The sequence below is a fragment of the Eurytemora carolleeae genome, unplaced genomic scaffold (assembly GCF_000591075.1).
Source record: "Eurytemora carolleeae unplaced genomic scaffold, Eaff_2.0 scaffold23, whole genome shotgun sequence".
NCBI lineage: Eukaryota > Metazoa > Arthropoda > Copepoda > Calanoida > Temoridae > Eurytemora > Eurytemora carolleeae.
Window position 1 is genome coordinate 337,483 of NW_019396045.1, and position 22,376 is coordinate 359,858.

At 31.0% G+C, this 22,376-nt stretch overlaps 1 protein-coding gene across 1 annotated transcript in view; it reads right to left on the bottom strand.

Moving 5' to 3' along the window:
- Nucleotides 1-1,222: 1,222 nt before the first annotated feature.
- Nucleotides 1,223-22,376, bottom strand: part of LOC111702167 (CD63 antigen) — a 30,210-nt gene continuing 9,056 nt past the window's right edge. Inside the window, exons 3-9 of the mRNA XM_023473762.1 lie at nt 20,682-20,777; nt 17,301-17,400; nt 16,048-16,149; nt 8,075-8,131; nt 6,783-6,863; nt 2,979-3,086; nt 1,223-2,608 (exon numbers count right to left, since the gene is read on the bottom strand). Of these exons, the coding sequence (XP_023329530.1) occupies nt 2,543-2,608; nt 2,979-3,086; nt 6,783-6,863; nt 8,075-8,131; nt 16,048-16,149; nt 17,301-17,345 (459 nt within the window). The 5' untranslated portion in view covers nt 17,346-17,400; nt 20,682-20,777 and the 3' untranslated portion in view covers nt 1,223-2,542. The remainder of the gene's footprint in view (nt 2,609-2,978; nt 3,087-6,782; nt 6,864-8,074; nt 8,132-16,047; nt 16,150-17,300; nt 17,401-20,681; nt 20,778-22,376) is intronic.

A 22,376-nucleotide genomic window follows, 5' to 3' on the forward strand; every position in this document is an offset into this window, starting at 1 on the left:
TCATTGGCTACAACCAAATACAAAACATCTGCTGATTCAATTATTATAAAATATAAATAAAAGCAGTTCTAAAGATACAAAGATTATATTCATGGTTCTAAGTCGGGCACAGGGGTACATTTATAAAAATGTTATTCATAAAATAATTACGTATTCTACATATGGGGAACAATTCTTTATATCTAATTTATGTTGGAGCATTAAACAAGATGTCCCATAATTTATTAATATTTAAAATTTTCCATGGGTACAAAATTATTCAATACCATAAATTAAATATGATCAAAATCTTAATGCAAGATTCTGTCATTTAAAGATTTGTTAAAAAGCTGAAAAGTCAAAAAACATTTCTTCAAATATTTTGGGACACACTTCTGGCTGCTCTTGGAATATGTACGATTCAAGACACTCTGAGATTACTCTGTAAATACATTTTGAAATAAACAATATTTTTGAAAAAAAAATCTTAAATCTAGTTATAGAAAACTCTAATGGATTTCCATGTTTATTTTAGTACATATTTCCGATTTATTAGTTTATCAAAATAGTTTCAATAAATAACTGATAATGGGAGAAAATAGTTAAATAACATGGTACAAACTTAACTATTTTATCGTACAGATTATGAACATCTTTTAACAAGCAATCTGTATGAAAAATTTCAACAACCTTTCATAGTTTTGTTTAATGTTAATCGGTTTTTACAATTTTTTAAAAAAAACTTACAGAAAAACTTTATTCCGTTTCCTTTGATTAAACTTTGCAATATTTTTATCCGAAAAAAACAGGTAAAACCAAACAAAAATCGATCGTTGTGACACAAACTCTGATCTTCTAATCCCTATATCTTTGCAACAAAATGTCGTGTACCTTAGATATTTCAAACTCTGAATTTTGTTTAATATTCATCGGTTTTTACAAAGGTTTTTAAACAATTTACAGTAAAACTTCCAATATTTCAAAACTTTATTTTAAACTTTGCAATATTTTCATCTGAAAAAACAGGAAAACCAAAAAAAACGATCTATGTGCAGACACGTTTGTTTTTGGTTAGTTATTTGCATACATTTTCTCTCAAGGTCAAAAGTTAGCATAGTGTAAAAAAACAAATTAGAATAAAGAATTTGAAGAAAAGGAATTGGATGTTTGCCACAAACTCTGATCTTTTAATCCATATATCTTTGCAACACAATGTCATAAGATATTTCAAACTCTGAATTCTATTAGATTAAATAACCAAAGTTTGAAATATTAAGGGTTTGCTAAATTGCACCATCAGGTTGTAATGAAATACGGGTTGGAAAATGTTAGTTTGTGGCAAATTCTCAATTCTTTGCTTTTCTTAACTATGTCAAATTTTGATCCTAAGAGAAAATATTTGCAAAAAACGATCCAAACCGATTTACAACAGCAGGAGTGGGAGATTTACAACAGCAGGAGTGGGAGATTTAGATGTTGCGTAGTGTCTAAAATTGCTTTGTGACGTTTTAAAACATGCTGAAGAACCAGTTTTATTGTAAACAATCCATGCCGGCCCTTATTTTGTCAAGAAAATACAAGCCTGGCCTTGTTTACAATAAAATAGAGCTATTCATGTCAACAACCCTTACTCCTTACCTTTTGCCTCATTTATTCTATGCAAATCAATATTTGATCAAATAGTGAATATTTAAACACTTTTTACCAATCTCAATTTAATCATTTTCTGTTTGATATTTTTTTTTGCAACTGCAAATGTATTTTTACAATTTTATTTACAAAATTATTAATTAGGTCGCAGCTATGATCTTGGATTACGAATATCAACAAATATTTAACACAGTTGGTATACTTTTATATTATATTGTATAAGGTTGGAAATAATTATAATAAAAGGTATTTTGCTTGTCACTACAGGAAATGTAGACGATGTTTAAACTGATCTTTTATTATGGGTTGGCATGCCCTATGCACAAAGATACCCCTTAAAATGTTAAATTCTGACAATTATATACTCCTAATGTTTTAATCCTCTTAAGCGACTTTTAAGAGAACTCGCAAAAATTAATTTAAAAAAGAAAAAGAGGGAAAATTTCATTAGTTTATCCCAGAAAAAGGCCTAACGAATATTGTTGTAATTCGCACATGACACTTTACACATAGTGGGTTACTTGAACTAACACTTACAGTTCCCCTTCGCTTAAATACACGATGGAAACTTTTACTTCACGTAATATGGCTTACACTTGGCTTAACATGGAATAAGGAGCCGTAAACTACATACTTTACATGTCTTAATATGAACAAAAACTTGTCCTCTGTCACAAGTAACATTTTTTTTAACCATTTTGTCTAATAAGTAGCGACACAAATTGACAATTGCCATGAAGGTCTGAAGAATGTCATCTATATTTCTGCAATTTCTGCATTTTTACTTAGGTAAGTATTTAAATCATTTAACACATTTTTAATGTTTTTCATGCTTTGGGAACAGGTCCGATAGTGTTTTTTTTCATCGACATCTTAAAACTATGTTTGTCGACAGCTGAAACAGATTTCTCCTCTAAACATGCTCCAATCCTTTCTTGACAGTGTTGCCAAAAAAGATTGCAAAAATAATTGCAAATATCTGAAAGAATAAAATATGGTTGAATGCATAAATTTGGATTTGCAAAATAATCACTGATGTCAATCAAATATGATTCCAAGTTCTGGCGAAATAATTACATTTTGATTACTTTTTGTCCTCAATTTTTTTCACTAAAACTATTTGTTTTTGCAGATACTGTCATGCATTTTATATGATTTTGTTTTGCATTGTATTGTATTGTATTGAATTGTATTGTATTGTATTGTATTGTATTGTATTGTATTGTATTGTATTGTATTGTATTGTATTGTATTGTATTGTATTGTATTGTATTGCATTGTATTGTATGTATTGTATTGTATTGTATTGTATTGTATTGTATTGTATTGTATTGTATTGTATTGTATACCTGTATGAAGAGAAGTATTGAAGCTATTGTATAGAAATATACAATATTCTCCTCAAATATCTGATACAGGGGTGTGATGCAACCGGTGGTATGGATTCTCAAGCTTGCCTAAAGAAGAGATTATTTAAACACATTTTTTCCTAAAAATAATATAGACGCAGTAGGTTTTTTTTTTACAGTTGACAATTTAATTTTTTTCTTAGAGATTTACCAATTTGGTGAAATGTAAGAAGTATATTATTTTTTTTTCGGCAGATTTACGAGTTCCAATAAAGTTTAAATGCTTAAAATGTTTGATCAGGTTCAGAACATAATAAGTGTAACTAAATTTATGAAAACGAACGTCGGAGCCCCATTCAACTCTGGGGCGACTTTTAGACTCTAAATATCATGGTTATAAATAGTCAAATGAACATAAATTAGTAATAAAGACCCATAACATTTAATAAGTTCAAGCTACTTGTAAAACTATATGCTTAAAAAAAACCTCAAAAACACAAGTTTAATTGGTCTCTGTGTACTCTTCTGTTTCACATTTGACCGATCATTATTACGACGTTAAATATTTAAGTGGTTCATCTATATATAAATTTGGCTTGTCTGTCTGTTTGTTTGTTTGTCTGTTTGTATCCAATAAACGTCAAAACGGCTGAACCGATCGGGCCCAAATTTTTTGTGGGACATCACGTCACGAGTGTGACCACAGGGAAGGTTTATGAAAAATCAAAATTCTAAATATTTGTCTCCATCAAAATTCGATCGTCATTAAATTTTTTAAAATTTTGAACATCCGCGAAATTTTTTGTGAAAATCCGCGAATTATTTTTGTTTTGTTTTACGATGTACACAAAGAGAACGTGTTCACAATTAATTTAGGAGATGGGCGCGAAGCGCCCTCTAAGGCTAGAAAGAAGGGCGCGAAGCGCCTTGAATTTCTAGTAAATATAAAAATGTCTAGATATATATATTTATATTATTTAATGTAGATTAAGAATAATAAATACAAAGTGTTTTCTCCAGGGATATTATATTAAATAAAAAGCTGACTATAAACATATTGTAGAGAAGATGGTTCATTAATTCTAATAAGTTCACCAGATTCCGTCTCCTATTTTTGAATAATATAGCAAACTCATCATATTAAACAGAAACTTTGTCAGCTAATTTAATTGATAAATAATGACTCTCTGATATGAACTGCTGGGGGGGGGGATAGAAATTTTCTAAATCTAATATACCTTTTTCAAATGGGTTGTTAATTTTATTTCTTTTAATCTTTTTACTTAAAGAACACCATCAATGATTCACTACCTTTTAACCTGATAACCATAACAAATTGATAATGAAGATGTGCAATTTTTTATTTGAATCAAATTTTAATCAATTGACCAAAAAAAGAAACATGTCATCCTTTTACGAAAAGTTTTAAAATATTTCATGTATCTATCTACCTTTTAATAACATATTTTTATCTGTCTCTGACCCCAAAAAAAAGAAAAACGCCTTCCTTAAACTATTTACACCTTTTAGAACATATTTTTCAATTTATTTCAAAACAAAACAAAATTGTAACTCGGTTCTAAAAATAAATTTAAAAAATTGAAAATATTTAAAATATAAAATGTACATATTTTCTAAGAAAGAAAAGTTAATATATTCTGGTGGAAACCTAATGCGATTTAATTTGTATTGTATTATTGTATTATTATATTACATATTGTATTATCGTATTATTGTATTATTATATTATTATATTACATATTGTATTACTGTTAATATAAGAGGTAAATGATCCCAGACATTATTAAAGGAAAACTATTCTTTGGAGAACGGTTGAAGTTTGCCTAGGAATACAATTACAACTAATGGAACCAGCAAAAAGTGAGCCTAAGAGGGGGAGGAGGGTTAAATTTTTTCCTTTTTAACCAAAAGTCATCGACTATTTTTCGATGCATTCGTATATAGATAATATTTCATAATATTTGATTTTATTTTTTTAAATAATGTTTGGCTGGCGCTGGATTTTCGAACATTCCTGGAAAATATGAAAATTTCGCCTTCATTATAAAAAATTCTCGAAACAGGAATAACTTTTTTCAAAAGTAACTCTTGGATCATAAAAAATAAAAAATGTTATAAAATATTAACTATATACTAATGCGTCGAAAAACTATCGATGATTATTGGTTATAATATCTGAATGATTTGTTTGGAATTGAACAGATTTTTTTACGATCCGAGTTGAATGTTGCAACTTTCTGAATTTGTATGGACGCTAAGTTCGCCGGTATAAGTCGTTTTTAACAATTTTCTTCTTATAGACGCAATAGATAGAAGTAAGATTAGTAGCAATCAAAAGTTCTTTTTATTCGCCGTAAGCCTATACCCCCTTTCAATTTCTGCGAACACTCCCTTTAAGCAAAAATCAAGAAATTAGATAACCAGATAATACTTTTTATATTTAAGACTTGGTCGACTTTGTAGTGCCGCAACGCTATGGCCTGTGATTGTCAATCACTAATTCACTGATACTCTTTGTAGCCCTAGACATGTACATCTTATAATTCTGAAGTACTTGTTTGTAGCTTAAGTTTTCGATAAGTATATTTGACAAAACTCTTTTAGTTTGAGAGCTTGCAACCTTTGGATTACTGCAGTGAGATTAATAAACAACAAGTTATTGGTCTCTTTTGCATTTTTCCGGTCTAATTCACCAAAAGTACAAATGTGTCTAAAGAAAAGGACGCTCCCGTGGGTCAAGATATAATTTGAATAAAAATTTAGCTTGTGGAGACACTTTTCAGGTCTTAAAATAATGTTTTTTATGATTTTTTTAAATGTTTTCAACTTCAACACCATTGATGTCGGTCTGATTAGCGAAATGGGGAAATCATTTCGTAAAAATGTCGCCGAAAGTTTCGCATTTTTCGAATTCCGTTCGTAGAAAAAATGCAAACTTTTTCGTTTTTTGCGTTAATCTGTTAATTTGCGGAAAAAATTTCAAAATTTTCGTTTTTTCGGGAAATTTCGCATTTCTTCTTTTGTGAAATTTTGCACTTTTTCACGAAACAGATAAATGCAAAATTGCTCATTTCCTCGCAAAGTTTTTGTTCGCTGGAAACTGGATACCCTATGGCGGTCACTCCCTTTAAGAATGAAAGTGAAAGATAGATTCCAGAAACTAAACAAGAATAATTTGTTTCTAAACTTTATTGGAGTTTTTACCGTTCTATCAATCTTACCCTGACATACAGACAAAATTTATTTGGCAAACATTTTATTCTCAATCTAGTAGAATATACACAATCCAACCAATCTAATCAAACCAGAATCGGAATTTATGTCGGACAGAACTTCTTCCCTCGTCAATAATTCAAGATGCGATTGCAGTTTTACAGAATACAAACCTCAGAAAATATTTAAACTTGAATTAGGATTAAATCACTTAATCCATGCAGTATGGTAGAAGGACTGTTGGGTGTGAGTTCCTGACCCTTCAATTTTAGAGCCCTGGAATAACCTAATTATGGTAAACATGGTTTATGGGCTCTGAAATTCCCTGATCCTGGTATAGTTTAAGGACTCTGGAATTACTTGATCCTGGTATAGTTCAAGGTCCCTGGAATTATCGGGTTCTGGTAAAGTTTAAGGGCCCTGGAATTACCTGATCCTGGTATAGTTCAAGGACCCTGGAATTACATGATCCTGGAATGGTTTAAAGACCCTGGAATTACCTAATTCTCATATAGTTTAAGGACCCTGGAATTACCTAATTCTCATATAGTTTAAGGACCCTAGAATTACCTGATCTTGGTATAGTTTAAGGATCCCGGAACCGCATCCAACAACATCAGATAAACAACATGAGTCAGGAACACTGGCTCTCTATAATACGTGTTGTTAATTGTTTTGGTTTTGTTTAATAAATATTAAAACTTTCAAATTTCAAAACTGAATTATGTTAAATGTTTGCTTTTATTAAACTCTGCAATATCTTCTTGAAAAAAATATAGTAAAATACAAAAACGATCGTTATAAGTGACGCTACTCAAAACAGTGACCATCAATCAACAAACGTTCGTTTTTGCATCGTTTTGGTTTGTTCCTTGCATATATCTGCTGTCATATTAGAGTGTCCAATTTTCCGCCAGAATATTTTCCGGCGGAAATTATAATCAACGGAAAAAATTCTGGCGGAAAGGATTTCTGCCGAAAAAGTTTTCAAGCGAATTTTTTTCTCGGAATATCCGGCTTCCGGCGGAGAATTTCCGGAAGTAATGGTTTCAAGAGTAACGTTGTAAATCAGGCATTGCTATCTTTGCATGGGAGTAACTTAAGATTACACAGTCCCTTTAAACTTAAAGGGAGTTTTCGCGAAAAATGAAAGGGGGTATAGGCTTAATGCGATAAAAAAGCGCTTTTGATCGCCACTAATTTTACTTCTATCTGTTGCGTCTATAAGGAGAAAATTGTTAAAGACGTCTCATACCGAATAACTTAGCGCCCATACAAATTGAGAAAATTGCAACATACTACTAAGACCGTAAAAAATCAGTTTAATTTCAAACAAATCATTCAGATATTACAACCTATAGTCTTCGATTATCTTTCGCCAAATTTGAATATAGTTTATATTTTATAATATTTTATTTTTTTTAGAAAACGTTTTAACGGATTTCGAAAAATGTGAGTGGTGCGCGGCATTCTTAGATAGTTGCGCAAGCGACAAGAGAAATAATCAAATTCAAAACAAATTAATTAAAAAATATTATAAAATATAAACTATATACAAATGTGGCGAAAGATAATCGATGACTATAGATTGTAATATCTGAATGATTTGTTTGAAATTAAATTGATATTTTATGCTCTAAGAACACTCCCTTTAAAAACACGTAAAATAGAATTATTAGTTTAACCCTTGCTGGGTTTGAATCGAAGGATTATAGTTAAGGGCTAAATATCAGGGTATAAGGGTAATACAGAGATTATCTAGGTAGTATATCAGGTACCTGGAGCAGAATAGGATTATATCTAAGTAGTTTAAGATGTACCTGAAGCAGAATAGGATTATATCTAAGTAGTATAAGATGTACCTGGAGAAGCGATGTATTCTCCCAATCTCTATAGTTTCTCACCCCGCAGCATCCAAGCTAAGGTTATAAATATTGAGATCCAGATTAAAGAAAGTTTCACAGAATTTCCAACAAAAATCCTAGTTAAACATATTTTGTTGTCTATTTTTGAAATTTGTATGAATAATATTTAACTATTCTGATTTTTTTATTTTTCCCTTTAAATATTGTGAGAGTAGGTGTGTATTAAATATTTACAGGGATAATCTAAACTATTCTCTACTCCCCCAGCTCTCTCTACCCTCTCTACCCATCCTCAAACTGCCAGATAACTTTCACATCACATTTTACTCAGCACACCAAACTCAATTATGACAGACGCACAATTTATCCTTCCATTTCTTTTATTTCTAAATAAGAAACTGTGTCGAGGGAGGGATGTCTATTCTGTCTATTATTCTCGTCTAACCCCCCCACACATGTCTTCGTCCATTCCCCACAAATTAACAATCCGTATAGGATGAAGGAGGAGGAGAAGGATTTGTCTAGATGGAATCTAGACAAATCCACAGCAATATACATTTTTTGTGGTCCATTCATGCACAAAGTTTAGATTATTGTAAATTATGCTGAGCCGAGGGGAGCTCATTTAAAAACAGTCTGGCTATCTTGTTGCTCCCCTGTCATGATAAAAATACATGTTTTTGTTTTATTTAATATTTATGTTTAAAGTTGTGTCCTGTAAAATGATCTGATTTTGCTGCAGGTACAGAGCACTCTTATTTTTCGGATAAAAGTAAAAAATGTTCAACGATATTCCAGACTATAGACTACACACTAGTCTAAAAACTGCATGATCCATGCCGTTAAAACATGTACTGTACATATATATGCAGTACGTCATACTGTTCAGTCAGGCTACCCAGTGTCGACCCAGCAGGTTGTATGCAAGAAAAGAAGCCTAACAAAACCATTGTACAATATCAAATGAAGACGAAATCCGTCAGAGGAAGTGATTTAAATATGTATGATTTGTGAACAAAGACCGTATTGACTAAACCTGAATTTTAAATTGATTGGTTTCATTCTTTTTTTTCCCAGCTTGATTTTTCTAAAATGATATAATTGTCAAAAACTTTGTCGCTTACAATAAAGCAATCCCGTTTATAGTTCGTCGATACTAGTAATTTCAATTGGGAATCATTTAATAAACAAAGAAAGGAATTATTTTAAATTAATTTAACGATTTAAGTAATGACTGAAATAAACCAACTATTTTGATTTGAATTTAAGGTTCAATTCCAAAAGAGTAAATTTAAAGGAAACAATTTAAAGGAGAAACTTGATATTGTCCGGCCATCAGATATACATTTAGTGTAACAATAAACCCAAGTTTACACTTTACAAGAGAATTGGTTTAACACATTAAACAAGAGAGACAAGATTTACAACCTTTCTTTCTTATATCCGTTCTTCTTCAATACACTCAGTTATAAGTCAAAATATAACAAATCTCAATTCTTTAGTCCTTCATTTCGATATTTTTTTCAGTCATACAATTTTCTGACTTTCTCATATGCTTGACAACAAGGGCCCAAATATATATATATAATTTAGGAAATGTTCATTCTGGGCCCAAATATATATATATAATTTAGGAAATGTCAATTCTGGGCCCAAATATAAATATATATAATTTAGGACATGTCAATTATGGGCACAAATATATATATATAATTTAGGAAATGTCAATTCTGGGCCCAAATATATATATATAATTTAGGAAATGTCAATTCTGGGCCCAAATATATATATATAATTTAGGACATGTCAATTCTGGGCCCAACTATATATATATAATTTAGGACATGTCAATTCTGGGCCCAAATATATATATACATAATTTAGGACATGTCAATTCTGTGGCCCAACTATATAATTCTGGGCCCAAATATACATTTAAAATTTAGGAAGTGTTAATTCTGGGCCCAAATACATATATATATATATACAATTTAGGACATTCATTTCTGGGCCCAAAAATATATATATAAGTTAGGACATGTCAATTCTGGGCCCAAATATACATTTAAAATTTAGGACATGTAAATTCTGGGACCAAAAAGGGGAAAAGCTCCCAACCTTTTCACGTAGATCAAAGAACTAGTTCCATTTATTGTTTTCATATAAGCAAGAAATGCGCAAATAATTTTTGCAGAGAAACCACAAGTAAAAATAAGCAGTTGGAAAAACAATACAAAAACATGGATATCTACTACTTTAAATTAGGCTTACAGACCCTTTAAGTAAAATGTTAAAGAAAAGCCGTGAAGTTATGAAGCTAAGTGTCTCCTTTATTCCCTAGATTTAGCCTCCTAACAAGATCACATAAAACAACCATTATTCTTGTACTCCAGTCAAAACCAGTCTCATCCAGCATACAATTCGTCAAATCAGTCTCATTTATCATGGGGGGGGGGCATGCCATACCACCAAATATTAGAAACTTGAAAACTATCGAATCAAGAGAAAGGAAGGATAAGAGAACTTTTTGTATTTTTGTTGTATATTATAGGCATTCATGTAAAAAAGACGGTCGGTGATTTTAAAAAAAAGGCGGTCCAAATTATTGTTTTTTATTTTTTACTTTTTATCCTCTTTTTTCAAAATACTTAACCCTATTCCCGCTGGGGGGGGGTCAATTTGACCCCCCCCTGTAGTTTTTTTTACATAACTCAAAAAGTATTGGTCTGAGGCTGTTGAAATTTTCTGACTTTTCTTACATACCCAAAGCCCTCCCTTTAGGCCTAAAACCGGGCTTTAATACTAACTGCCTGAGTCCTCAGGCACACTGCCTGAATGACTGCTTTTGCCTGTAGCAAACTAAATCTTTGTTTTGACCCACTTTCACTTGTCAGATTTTGATAAAATTTAGCTTTTTGGAAAGCCTATGACATAAGGAAACGGATTGCACAAGTTTTGCGAAAAAAAAATTGCAAATTTTTTGCAAACAACCTGTCAAAGGAAATTTGCACATTTTTAGTTTTTCTTGATTAAAAATCAGGTTATTTAAAATTTTGCAAAAATTTTTGCATATTTAAAATGGCATGGTCAAGGGCTTTTCAAAAATGTATAATTTGTCATTTTTTGGACAAATTTTTTTTTGCAAACATTTTTACTATAAAACTGGATTTTGCGATAAAAAATTCAATTTTCGCAAATTTGCAAATTTTTTTGCAGATTCTAAAAGTAGAGCACAAGAGCTTTCTAATGATGTATCATTTGTCATATTTGGACATAAAACATGGGATTTAGAGGGGGGGGGCAAAATGCACCCCCCCCAGCGTATCCTGGTTTTCAAGTACCCCAGCGGAGATAGGGTTAAGAGCACCATCAACAACAAATTTTCTTAACATTGTGCCCTGTCATCTATTTACATATAAAGTTGTCATTTCTGTCTGAGTGTCTGTCTGCTTGTTTGTCCGATCATAACTCAGGAACCCCTGGACCGATTTGCCTCAAAATTTGATTGTGCTTAGCTTGGATTTGAGATTATAAGTTGAGTGGGTTTACTTTAATAGTTAAAATTTAGTTTCCCGGTATTGTCGTTCAAGTGGGGGTAAACGGCGGGATTAACTTTTGTGAACTTGGAAGCGCTGCAGGGTTACTAAACTAATCAATCATACAGTGATAACCAGAAAACTCTGGAGTAGGAAGACGACTTTGAGAATCAAGTTTTAACTTTAAAAAGTTCAATAACCATGAAACACAGAAATTGTGCAGTGTGAACAGACCCATTTAACAAAAAAGAAATTTTATAAGTGTCTGGTAAAACAATTTGCTTCGTAACACCATCAAATGTACTTAAGTATTGCTATAATGTCGTCTACCTATTCCATTGTTTTCTGGTTATAACTGTAATATATTAGAACTGAAACACCAACAATATATAATCTGTACCTTAAACATTTTTAAGCACTCTTTTAAAGGAAAATACAACTCACACCAAAATTAATAGTTCTTTTCCAAAACAGAACCCACCTTTCAAAAAAAGTAAGAACACCCATTTTGAAATTATTCACCAAAGTTAATATGTGGTAGGACATAATTGAATTACGAATCGTTGATACTTCACCATTAGTTTCAGCAGAAGTAAATATTTCCATTTACTGTTAGCACAGATTGAAGAATTCATAACTCTGATTGGATAATGAGATAGATAGAAAGATATATGTTACCGCCATACTATTTCTATTGGTTCAGCATAGACACCAAACACATGACTAAACTCGGCATATAAGAGTGATATACTTACAAAATTCTCAAAAAAAGTGCTTATAAGTATGTGTCAAATGGTGAAACTTGGAATTTTAACTCTCTTTTAAGTTTCTTAAGCACTCTCTTTTAGAAAATACATCTTGCATCAAAAATAATAGTTCTTCTCTCGAAAACAGAACCCACCTTTCAAAAATAAAATACGAATACTCAATATGAAAACTGGGAGAACTCCTACTACTTCTAATTATTCATCATGTTCAAACTTTGAAATTAGGATTATATATGTAGCAAACTTGTATTTATAGAGTTGCGGCAGACTGGCTCCAATACTCAGGTAATGTTTAATATATTTAAAGAGATATATTTGATCGACAAGAACAATTTTTTTTACAATATAATAATTCGCTCTTTAAAGAGAATTTGACATACTAGGCATATTTTTATTAAAGATTTAGCGTTTAATTGTTGCTCTTTTAGTGTCGACATTTTTTCCGGTCCAAAATGTTTAACTTTAACAAGCCTTTCAAGGTCATATGAGTCACCACAAAAAATTTGGGCTTGATCAGTTCAGCCGTTTTGACGTTAATTGGATACACATAAACAGACAGACAAGCAAGTATATATATCTTTCTCCACAGACACTAACAGAAACAAATTTGTTGAGTACAAACGAAATACGTTTCAATTAGGTCTACAAGCAAAGAGAATAGAATATATATTGGAGAGGAATTTACTAGAAAAAAGTGTAAAACGGCCATTTTGTTGTACTGTTTCCATACTGCGGGTGTACTTCACTTATTTATGCTATTCAACCTTTTGGGCATATAATTTGTGAACATTTACATAATTTGTACACTTTGAACTCCCTTTCAGGCTGAAAGGGACTGAAAAAATTCATACCGAGAGATTCTCTAAATTCCCCTCCAATATATATTCTATTCTCTTTGTCTACAAGCTATAGAAATGTAAACAAATCAGAGAAAAATCATAACAACGGATCGTACTGTATTGTTCATCTCAAAACCGGTTAAATGTCGACAACAAAGAGAAAACAAAGAGGAGACGATAAGAGCAAAGGGAAGAGAAGAAATGAGATAAGAGAACATAAGAGTAGAGAGGAGAAGAAAAGAAAAGATGAGAAAAAACAGGAGAAAAAAAAGAAAAGATAAGATAAGAAAGGAGAATAGAAGAAAGGAGAAGAAAAGAAAATAGAAGAGAAGAGTAGAAAATAGAAGAAAAGAGAAAGAAGAAAAAATAGATTGCGTGAGAGAAAGAGCTGGCTTTTTACAGACGTTTTATCATAAAAATATGCTTAAGAATACCTTTAACTTTAAAATTAACTTTATTGTAAAAATGTATGATATTTTTGAAAACAAATAGTTGTCCTAACTATTTACCATACATTTTTTTGATCATTTAAAGATTTTTGATCATTTGGCATTTGATATTCTTATCTTTTTGCGTCAAAAACCACAGTCTGTCCCACTTAATATAACATTAAAAGACGACAACTGTATATAAGTTTATACACTACAGAGGTATCTAAAAAGAATAAGACTTTAGTTTGAGTCTTGTTTTAATTTCATGATTCCTTTCATGCCATTGAAAAATTGTTTCTTTATTTGACAAATAATCTAGAAGGTTGTTCAAAGACGTACTTTGTAGCAAATGCCTTACTCCAACAAGTAACAATACAGATAGGACCTTATGTAATTCAATATGTATCATACATATTGAATTACAACTACCTCTCGAACTCACTATTAATCCAGATAAGACGCTGTTGTATTCTTTAGTTTGTATCATACAGATACAACTACCTCTCGAACTCACTATCAATCCAGATACGACGCTGTTGTATTCTTTAGTATGTATCATACAGATACAGCTAGCTCTATATAATACTTAATCTCTATTAATCCAGATACGACGCTGTTGTATTATTGTTGTCGCTAAGAAACAAGATTCTGACGATGAACAGCTAGACAAGGTATAACCCACAAATCAAAATCGACAATGCAGAAAACTCTTTATTTCCTAAAAAAATAACGAAATGAATGATGATAAATAATTATTACAGGGTTTACAAATTTATAATGAAAAGATTCTTACGATCTATTTTCCTATTCGGGGGCTATCTGTCGAAAAGTCCGAAGACGCTTTTTATACATTAAAACTTCTGAAAAGATTGACAATTAAATGTTGATGAAAGTCACTAATTCTTTAAATAGAAATGTTTTTGTTTAACTTTGAAATGGTTCACAATTGATAAACGTTTTAACTCCGTCATCGGAGAACAAGGAAGAAAGGCGGGCTGAAATTGTTTGGTTTGGATTCTTGTCTCCGAGAGGAGCATTTAAGTTGAAGACGACATTACATAAACTGCGGGGGGGGGGGGTCTTAATGTTAATGGTTGACAATTATTTAGTATGTATCACTCAAATACATCAAGATCTCTTTATTGCTTAATAGGTATCCCTGATACAACTAGAGCCAACTCTTTGCTACTCTTAAATTAATTAACGTAATTAAAGTAAATAGTAATACATGGTAACGACATACAGTGAAACCCTTAATAACGAATATATCGGAAGAATTTATCAAATGTCGTCTTGACAATTTTTCAATGAGTTTTATACTATATTACGTAAATTTCAGTATTTGCGAAAATAAATAAATATCCATGAATTTGCGGGAACAGTTTTAGAGAGTTCCATATAATCATTTAATTAAAAAACTAAATATCTGCAACATTCCATTATCAGAAAGTGAAGAATACGACATTTGATGAATTCTTTCGATGTATTCGTTATTAAGGGTTTCAGTGTAGACCTATTAGAAATTGACATACGTAATAGGGTACAGGCAATCTTAACACGCTGTGTATAGATACAAATATATGGTTGACCACGACTATGTATTACAACTTTAGGTAAAATAGCAAGGATACCTCTCAGATTGATGTATCTTTTGAGCTTTAAGTCGTCGTAAAAGTCTTTTCCTTTGTGGTTTACCCTGTATATGTATTGTATATATGCTTATAGATATTACTACTAACTCAAATTCAACAATTAGATACTTAAATTCAAAGTACAATTTCTCAGCAATATCTATTCAACTTCAATATCTTTGATAACTAAACTAAAATTTACTATATATCTACTGAAATATGAAATTTAAAATACTTGTCAAAAATGCACATTTTTCAAACGCAGTCTGTTTTTAGTTTCTAAGTTTTAAACTTTGGAAATTTATGGCAACTTAAAATAAAAAATGTCGAGATTGTTATGTAAAATGATAAATGCTGACTTTTTACAGTCAACATGATAAGTAAGTTTTTTAAATTTTAAAATTTTTGTCTTGCTAAATCTTTTTTGTAATGCATTTGATTGTTTAAATTGTTTCTAATTTCAATGATTAAAAAAAAAGATTTTTGACCAGTTTTTGGAGACTGTAAGTGTAGAGCCGTATTAATTATTTTTAGTGATCCTCCATTTTTTAAGTGGCAACGACGTCTACAGCCCCTTCAAATATTTTGATGTTTCTACCTAATGTTGAATATCTAGATGTTTCTACCTCATGTTGAATATATAGATATGTCTACCTCATGTTGAATATATAGATATGTCTACCTCATGTTGAATATCTAGATATCTCTACCTCATGTTGAATATCTAGATATATCTACCTCATGTTGAATATCTAGATATATCTACCTCATGTTGAATAACGTTCCATGTTTCCGTGACTCCTCCAAATCCTGTCTTCTGGAAGTTTTCCATCCCTGCCACCAGGTTCTTCTCCAGCCATTCCATCAACTACAACAAACAAGTTTTTAAACCAATCTTGAACTGAATTTAACGAATTAGTTAGGTCGGTTAGGTCGATAAACTACATACTTATCGCCGATTCAAATTCTGAATCAGCGATTCAAATCTAGCTCAATTTCATTTAATTGATCGATGCACTTGTAAATTCTTAAATCGTAATTAATAATATTAATAAACTGTAATTTTAATATTTATCAAAGTGTATTCTGCCAATTACCGAACTTTTGCTTGACTTCATTTTAGACTAGATTGCTTCATAGTATCTAGCACCAATTCAAGATAAAAGAAGGATCTTGATTTTGCCTTTTACTCAGGACACCTTGAAAAAAAGGTTCTCAGAGGCTTAATTATTATCCAAATACAATGAAATTAATATCACAATGTCTCTAGAAAAAGAAATAGAGTTCTCAAACTCAAATTTTATTTTTTCTATATCTTTGCAACCCGATGGTGTAAAAATCTGATATTTCGAACTTACACTATTTGATCCAACCTAATTGAGATATGTATATTGGGTTGCAAAGATATAGGATTTGGTAAATTGAAGAAGAATCAATTCCTTTACAGTGAAGGAAGTGTCACCAATGACGTAATGAATAATTGTGCTATCATATATTGTTCCTGCCTATCTGCTTGTGACACCCTGTAGTAGATTATATTGTGACATTATTATAGGTTATAAAGGAACTAAAATAATTCTAAAAGAATCCTTTAACTGACAATGTCAGAGATCTTGAGTGTTATTAGATTTGATTGGTCGAATTTATGTCAAAAATGCTTATCATAAACTTTTAAATTCAAGATGATAAAGTAAAGAATCAATTCAAAGGAATTGATTCTTTTTGTCACAAACTCTGATTCCTTTATCTTAGCAACCCATCCCAGTGTTGTAGACCTTAAGATATTTCAAACTTTAAATTCTGTTAAATAAAAAAATCTAAGTTTACATCATCAGGTTGCGAAGATAAAGATAAGAAAATTTGAGTTTGTGACAAAGACTCAATTCCTTTCAGATCATTTTAATCATTTCAAAATGGTTTTGCATTAAACCATTGAACCATTGAACCATAAATCAATAAAACTTTAAAAAATTAAAATTTGCAAGTTTTAGTTATTTAATTATATTAAATTGGTCTTACCTTGTCCTTTGTATGATATGCGACAAGACCGATGACGACCTCCATAGAGAAAATGGCGGTCAATAGTCCAGTATACAGACATGTTATGCTTGGTTCCTCCCTAGACAAAAACACTGTACAGACATTTTAAAATATGAATTCTATTAGACCAAATAGTCGTAAGTTTGAAATATCAAAGATTTACACTATCATGTTGCAAAGATATAGGGATTATAAAATTTTTGCTTGTGGCAATTCCTTTGGGATGAATAAGAAAGGGGTATAAAATAAGAGGGTTATGTATAAGTATGTATATTATACTATATATAGATACCATTTGTTAAAGAAAGTTACAAGGTTACTTTGCAAACAAAACAGTGTACATTATAATATATACATCATAGTATAGAACAAATATACCAGGGGAGGTTGGGGGATAGTTTAGATCAGATGAAGATAGTTCAAATTATAATATTGTTTTTTTTTTTTAAATGCGATCCAACAAATAATTGTTTAAAAATACACTACACAATAAGTGTACTGTCCCTTTTTAGTCATATTCAGTCTCTACATGTGTGTACTTACTGTACAACTTGCACAAGCTTCCTTAAAGTCAGTCCGTGGTGCTACCTCTAAACAACCACAGATATATTTGTGGTGCTACCTCTAAACATCCACAGAAATATTTGTGGTGCTACCTTTTAACAACCAGATATATATTTTTGGTGTTAGATTTTCCATATTTTTCCAAAAAGAAGAATACCCAGAGTAAAAAAGAATATTTGAATTTTTGACATTTTTTTTGCAAGAGTCTATTCTGTTTTATCGTTGAAATTATGTACTTCGTTAATTATCAAAGCAAATGATTATATTAAACTAACTTTGATTTGACTAATCATATTTACCCATTTCGTTGCAATTCAGTTAGGTACTTATAGGTAGGTAATAGTAGAATAATTAATTTAGAACAAATAATCATTTTTAAAAAACTTTTTACGTGTTTTACACAAAAAGTTATTAAATTCATAAATGCAAATGCAAAAAATTAATTTGTTTCTAGTTTCAAATTTATTTTTAAACATTGGATTCTGAAAAAGATATGTCGTCAACTATCAAGTAAAGAACGTTTAACTATGATTAAAACGAAACGATCGTTTTCTAAAACGCTTGTTTTAAAAAGGACTGTTTTTAAACAATGACAAACGAAGTATTCTTTTTTAAAGCTCTTCTTCCTTTAACGAAGGAGTGTCGGTAAAAAACGGTAGTTAACGATAGTATTTAAACTAAGGATCGTTTCTCCGTTTTAATAAGCGTTGCCCATACCTAGATATAATTTGTAACGTTTAACCATTAATTTGTTGCATTGTTGCTTGTGAAGCAAAAATGGATGCTGCATTAAATGATAAGGAGTCGAGTGAGGGGGGAGGGGAGGAAAATGTAGAAAATATAATCTAAGTTTTCTTCATCTTATCATATTCTTAGTTTCTCACTTGTAACAGAATACATGAACAATGTACACTCTAAACCCGCAACATCAGCAGATAAACAACAGATAAGAGGGGTGCATTGTTTTCTAGAGGGTGCAAGAGGGAGGGAGAGAAGGGAATGCATCCATTGCAATATATAAAGTACACTTTTTCATATTATCAGCATCAGTTTCGGGATTTGGTAAAACTATGTGCGAATTTATATCTTTATCTTTATCTTTACATTCCTACTTTTAACACTCAAGAAAGTACAAGCAAACGAAACCTGAGACTACAACTTGAGACGTTTCACTTTGATTGAATCAAGTTTCGGATATACTGGTTCAGATGTGTAAATAATTATAATAATGATAAATATTTTAGTTTTCATAATATTTAAATATATATGAGATCTATATCTTGAGTATACCTTTTAACGAATCCTGAGACTCAAACTTGAGAAATTACACGTTGATTAAACAAAGTTTCGGAAACTGGTCTGGGTTTGCAAATATTAATAGTTATAACAAATATTTTAGCTTTTAATAATATTTCTGCTAGGATCTTTAATTGAAATAAAAGGCATAATTTCAAGTAAACCTAAAAATAAAGATTTTCATGTCCGATTCACAACGGTCCGGTATATAAGGTACCCTTTGAACCTATAATAAACTGTGATAAACTTTATTGTTTCAGTTGCTCAAATACTTAATTAATTCTCAATTATAGCTTTGTTTCTCGCTTGACAGCCTGTGGATCTTTTCAGCCAGGAATCATATCTTTTATTTCAAATGCTAATTTTTAGCCACCAGACTTCTTAAAGGAACCCTCACCTTTCTCTGCCAGGAACTCCAACCTTTCTAAATCTAATTTTTGTAAAACTTTTCAAGTTAAATTTTTTGATTAAAGACTGATTGTACGGGAGACCGACTGAAAACAGTTTCGGCTAGTTCCGTCTCCCTGCCATAAACTGTAATTTCAACTAATGTTAATTATAAATATCCATTTTTACATGTATAGTTTGTGGCTAAATATATAATTTGATTTGATTTGATTTGATTTATGATCACAGATAAATGACACATTCTAAGCGTAAAGTTTCAAATGTGGTTCCTTTGATAAAGTTACTTGCGAATTTATGCAGCAGAGATAAAGTTGGAATATTGTCAGATTTAATCACTTTTCAAAATAGAAAACCGAAGATATCTTCATCATTGTTACTTTTGAGAATCTCATATATCACTCTTAAACTTGAGGGTTACTTGAGATTACGTCACAATCCCTTTTATTTAAAAATATTTGGAGAACTTTAAAGAAAAACATCAAACTTACATCTTTGTTAAGATACTTTTTTAAGATACTGGTCAAGAAAGCCAAGTTTGATTTATTGAGTCCCTTGACATTTATGTAGATATTCAATAAATGAATGAAAACTTGTGAGACATTTTTCAAAAGTTTTTTAGAAGTCATTTACGCATATTGATAAACATTAAAATTTTAAAAATATTGCTGTTTCATAGTTTCCTGAGCACTTTTGATCTGAGGATATAAGTTAATTTGTAGGTCTGCAAAAGATGGAGATTAAATCTTGATCCTGGGATTCACAACACAAAAGCTCTGCCTTTATGTAGAGGTGGGAGGGAAATCTTGAAGCTTGAATATCGATATCAAGCATTGATATCAATCTTTTGTGTCGTCTGTGGAAAACAACAGCCAGGAATTTTGCATCCAGCCAATGATCCAAAAATCAAGAAATCCTGCTGATTCTGCGTAAAATTCAAAATGTCCATTGTGGATATCGAGATCAAGGGATTAAGAATATGGGTATCCAGCACAAAAGTTATCAGACAAATTTAGAAAAATTTTGTATAAAATGATGTCATTTTCTAGCGAAAGTCTGTTCTACATGATTGATGTTTTATAATAAAGATATTACCTAATACTACCCCAGCAGCCGAGCCAGGCCAAACCAGAGATAAGGATTCCACAAAGGAGAAGAATTAAAGGGAAATTCACTTCCTCACCGAAATAACTACAACATATTTTATATAAAAGGACTGATCGGAAAAAACTGAAACTTGTTGAAAATATAAATTTAACTTTTAATATTCTCTTATTTTCATCATGATCTAACAGGATATTACTGTATGATATCAATACTACACTTGAAAGGGTCTGTATAAACGTTATTTGAAATAACCTTTATTTACAGAGTGTTATTTACAAGTATGAATTAGATATCCGGCCATGTTAATCATTTTGAAAACTGATATTTTTAATTGTAATTTCTCTACAAAAGTTAATGGCGCATTTCTAATGCAGGACAACCATGGAGAAATTATCAAGTGAAGATCGTTGTAATAACTAGTTTCTGATCAGGTGTAGATCGTTGTAATAACTAGTTTCTGATCAGGTGTAGATCGTTGTAATAACTAGTTTCTGATCAGGTGTAGATCGTTGTAATAACTAGTTTCTGATCAGGTGTAGATCGTTGTAATAACTAGTTTCTGATCAGGTGTAGATCGTTGTAATAACTAGTTTCTGATCAGGTGTAGATCGTTGTAATAACTAGTTTCTGGTCAGATGTAGATCGTTGTAATAACTAGTTTCTGATCAGGTGTAGATCGTTGTAATAACTAGTTTCTGATCTGGTGTGAATCGTTGTAATATCTAGTTTCTGATCAGGTGTAGATCGTTGTAATATCTAGTTTCTGATCAGTTGTAGATCGCTGTAATATCTAGTTTCTGATCAGGTATAGATCGTTGTAATATCTAGTTTCTGATCAGGTGTAGATCGTTGTAATAACTAGTTTCTGATCAAGTGTAGATTGTTGTAATATATAGTTTCTGATCAAGTGTAGATCGTTGTAATATCTAGTTTCTGATCAGGTGTAGATTGTTGTAATATCTAGTTTCTGATCAGGTGTAGATCGTTGTAATATCTAGTTTCTGATCAGGTGTATAGATCGTTGTAATAACTAGTTTCTGATCAGGTGTAGATCGTTGTAGTAACTCGTTTCTGATCAGGTGTAGATCGTTGTAATAACTAGTTTCTGATCAGGTGTAGATCGTTGTAATAACTAGTTTCTGATCAGGTGTAGATCATTGTAATAACTAGTTTCTGATCAGGTGTAGATCGTTGTAATAACTAGTTTCTGATCAGGTGTAGATCGTTGTAATAACTAGTTTCTGATAACGTGTAGATCGTTGTAATATTTAGTTTCTGATCAGGTGTAGATCGTTGTAATATCTAGTTTCTGATCAGGTGTAGATCGTTGTAATATCTAGTTTCTGATCAGTTGTAGATTGTTGTAATATCTAGTTTCTGATCAGGTGTAGATCGTTGTAATAACTAGTTTCTGATCAGGTGTAGATCGTTGTAATAACTAGTTTCTGATCAGGTGTAGATCGTTGTAATAACTAGTTTCTGATAACGTGTAGATCGTTGTAATATTTAGTTTCTGATCAGGTGTAGATCGTTGTAATATCTAGTTTCTGATCAGGTGTAGACCGTTGTAATATCTAGTTTCTTATTAGGTGTAGATCGTTGTAATATCTAGTTTATGATCATTTGTAGATCGTTGTAATAACTAGTTTCTGATCAGGTGTAGATCGTTGTAATAACTAGTTT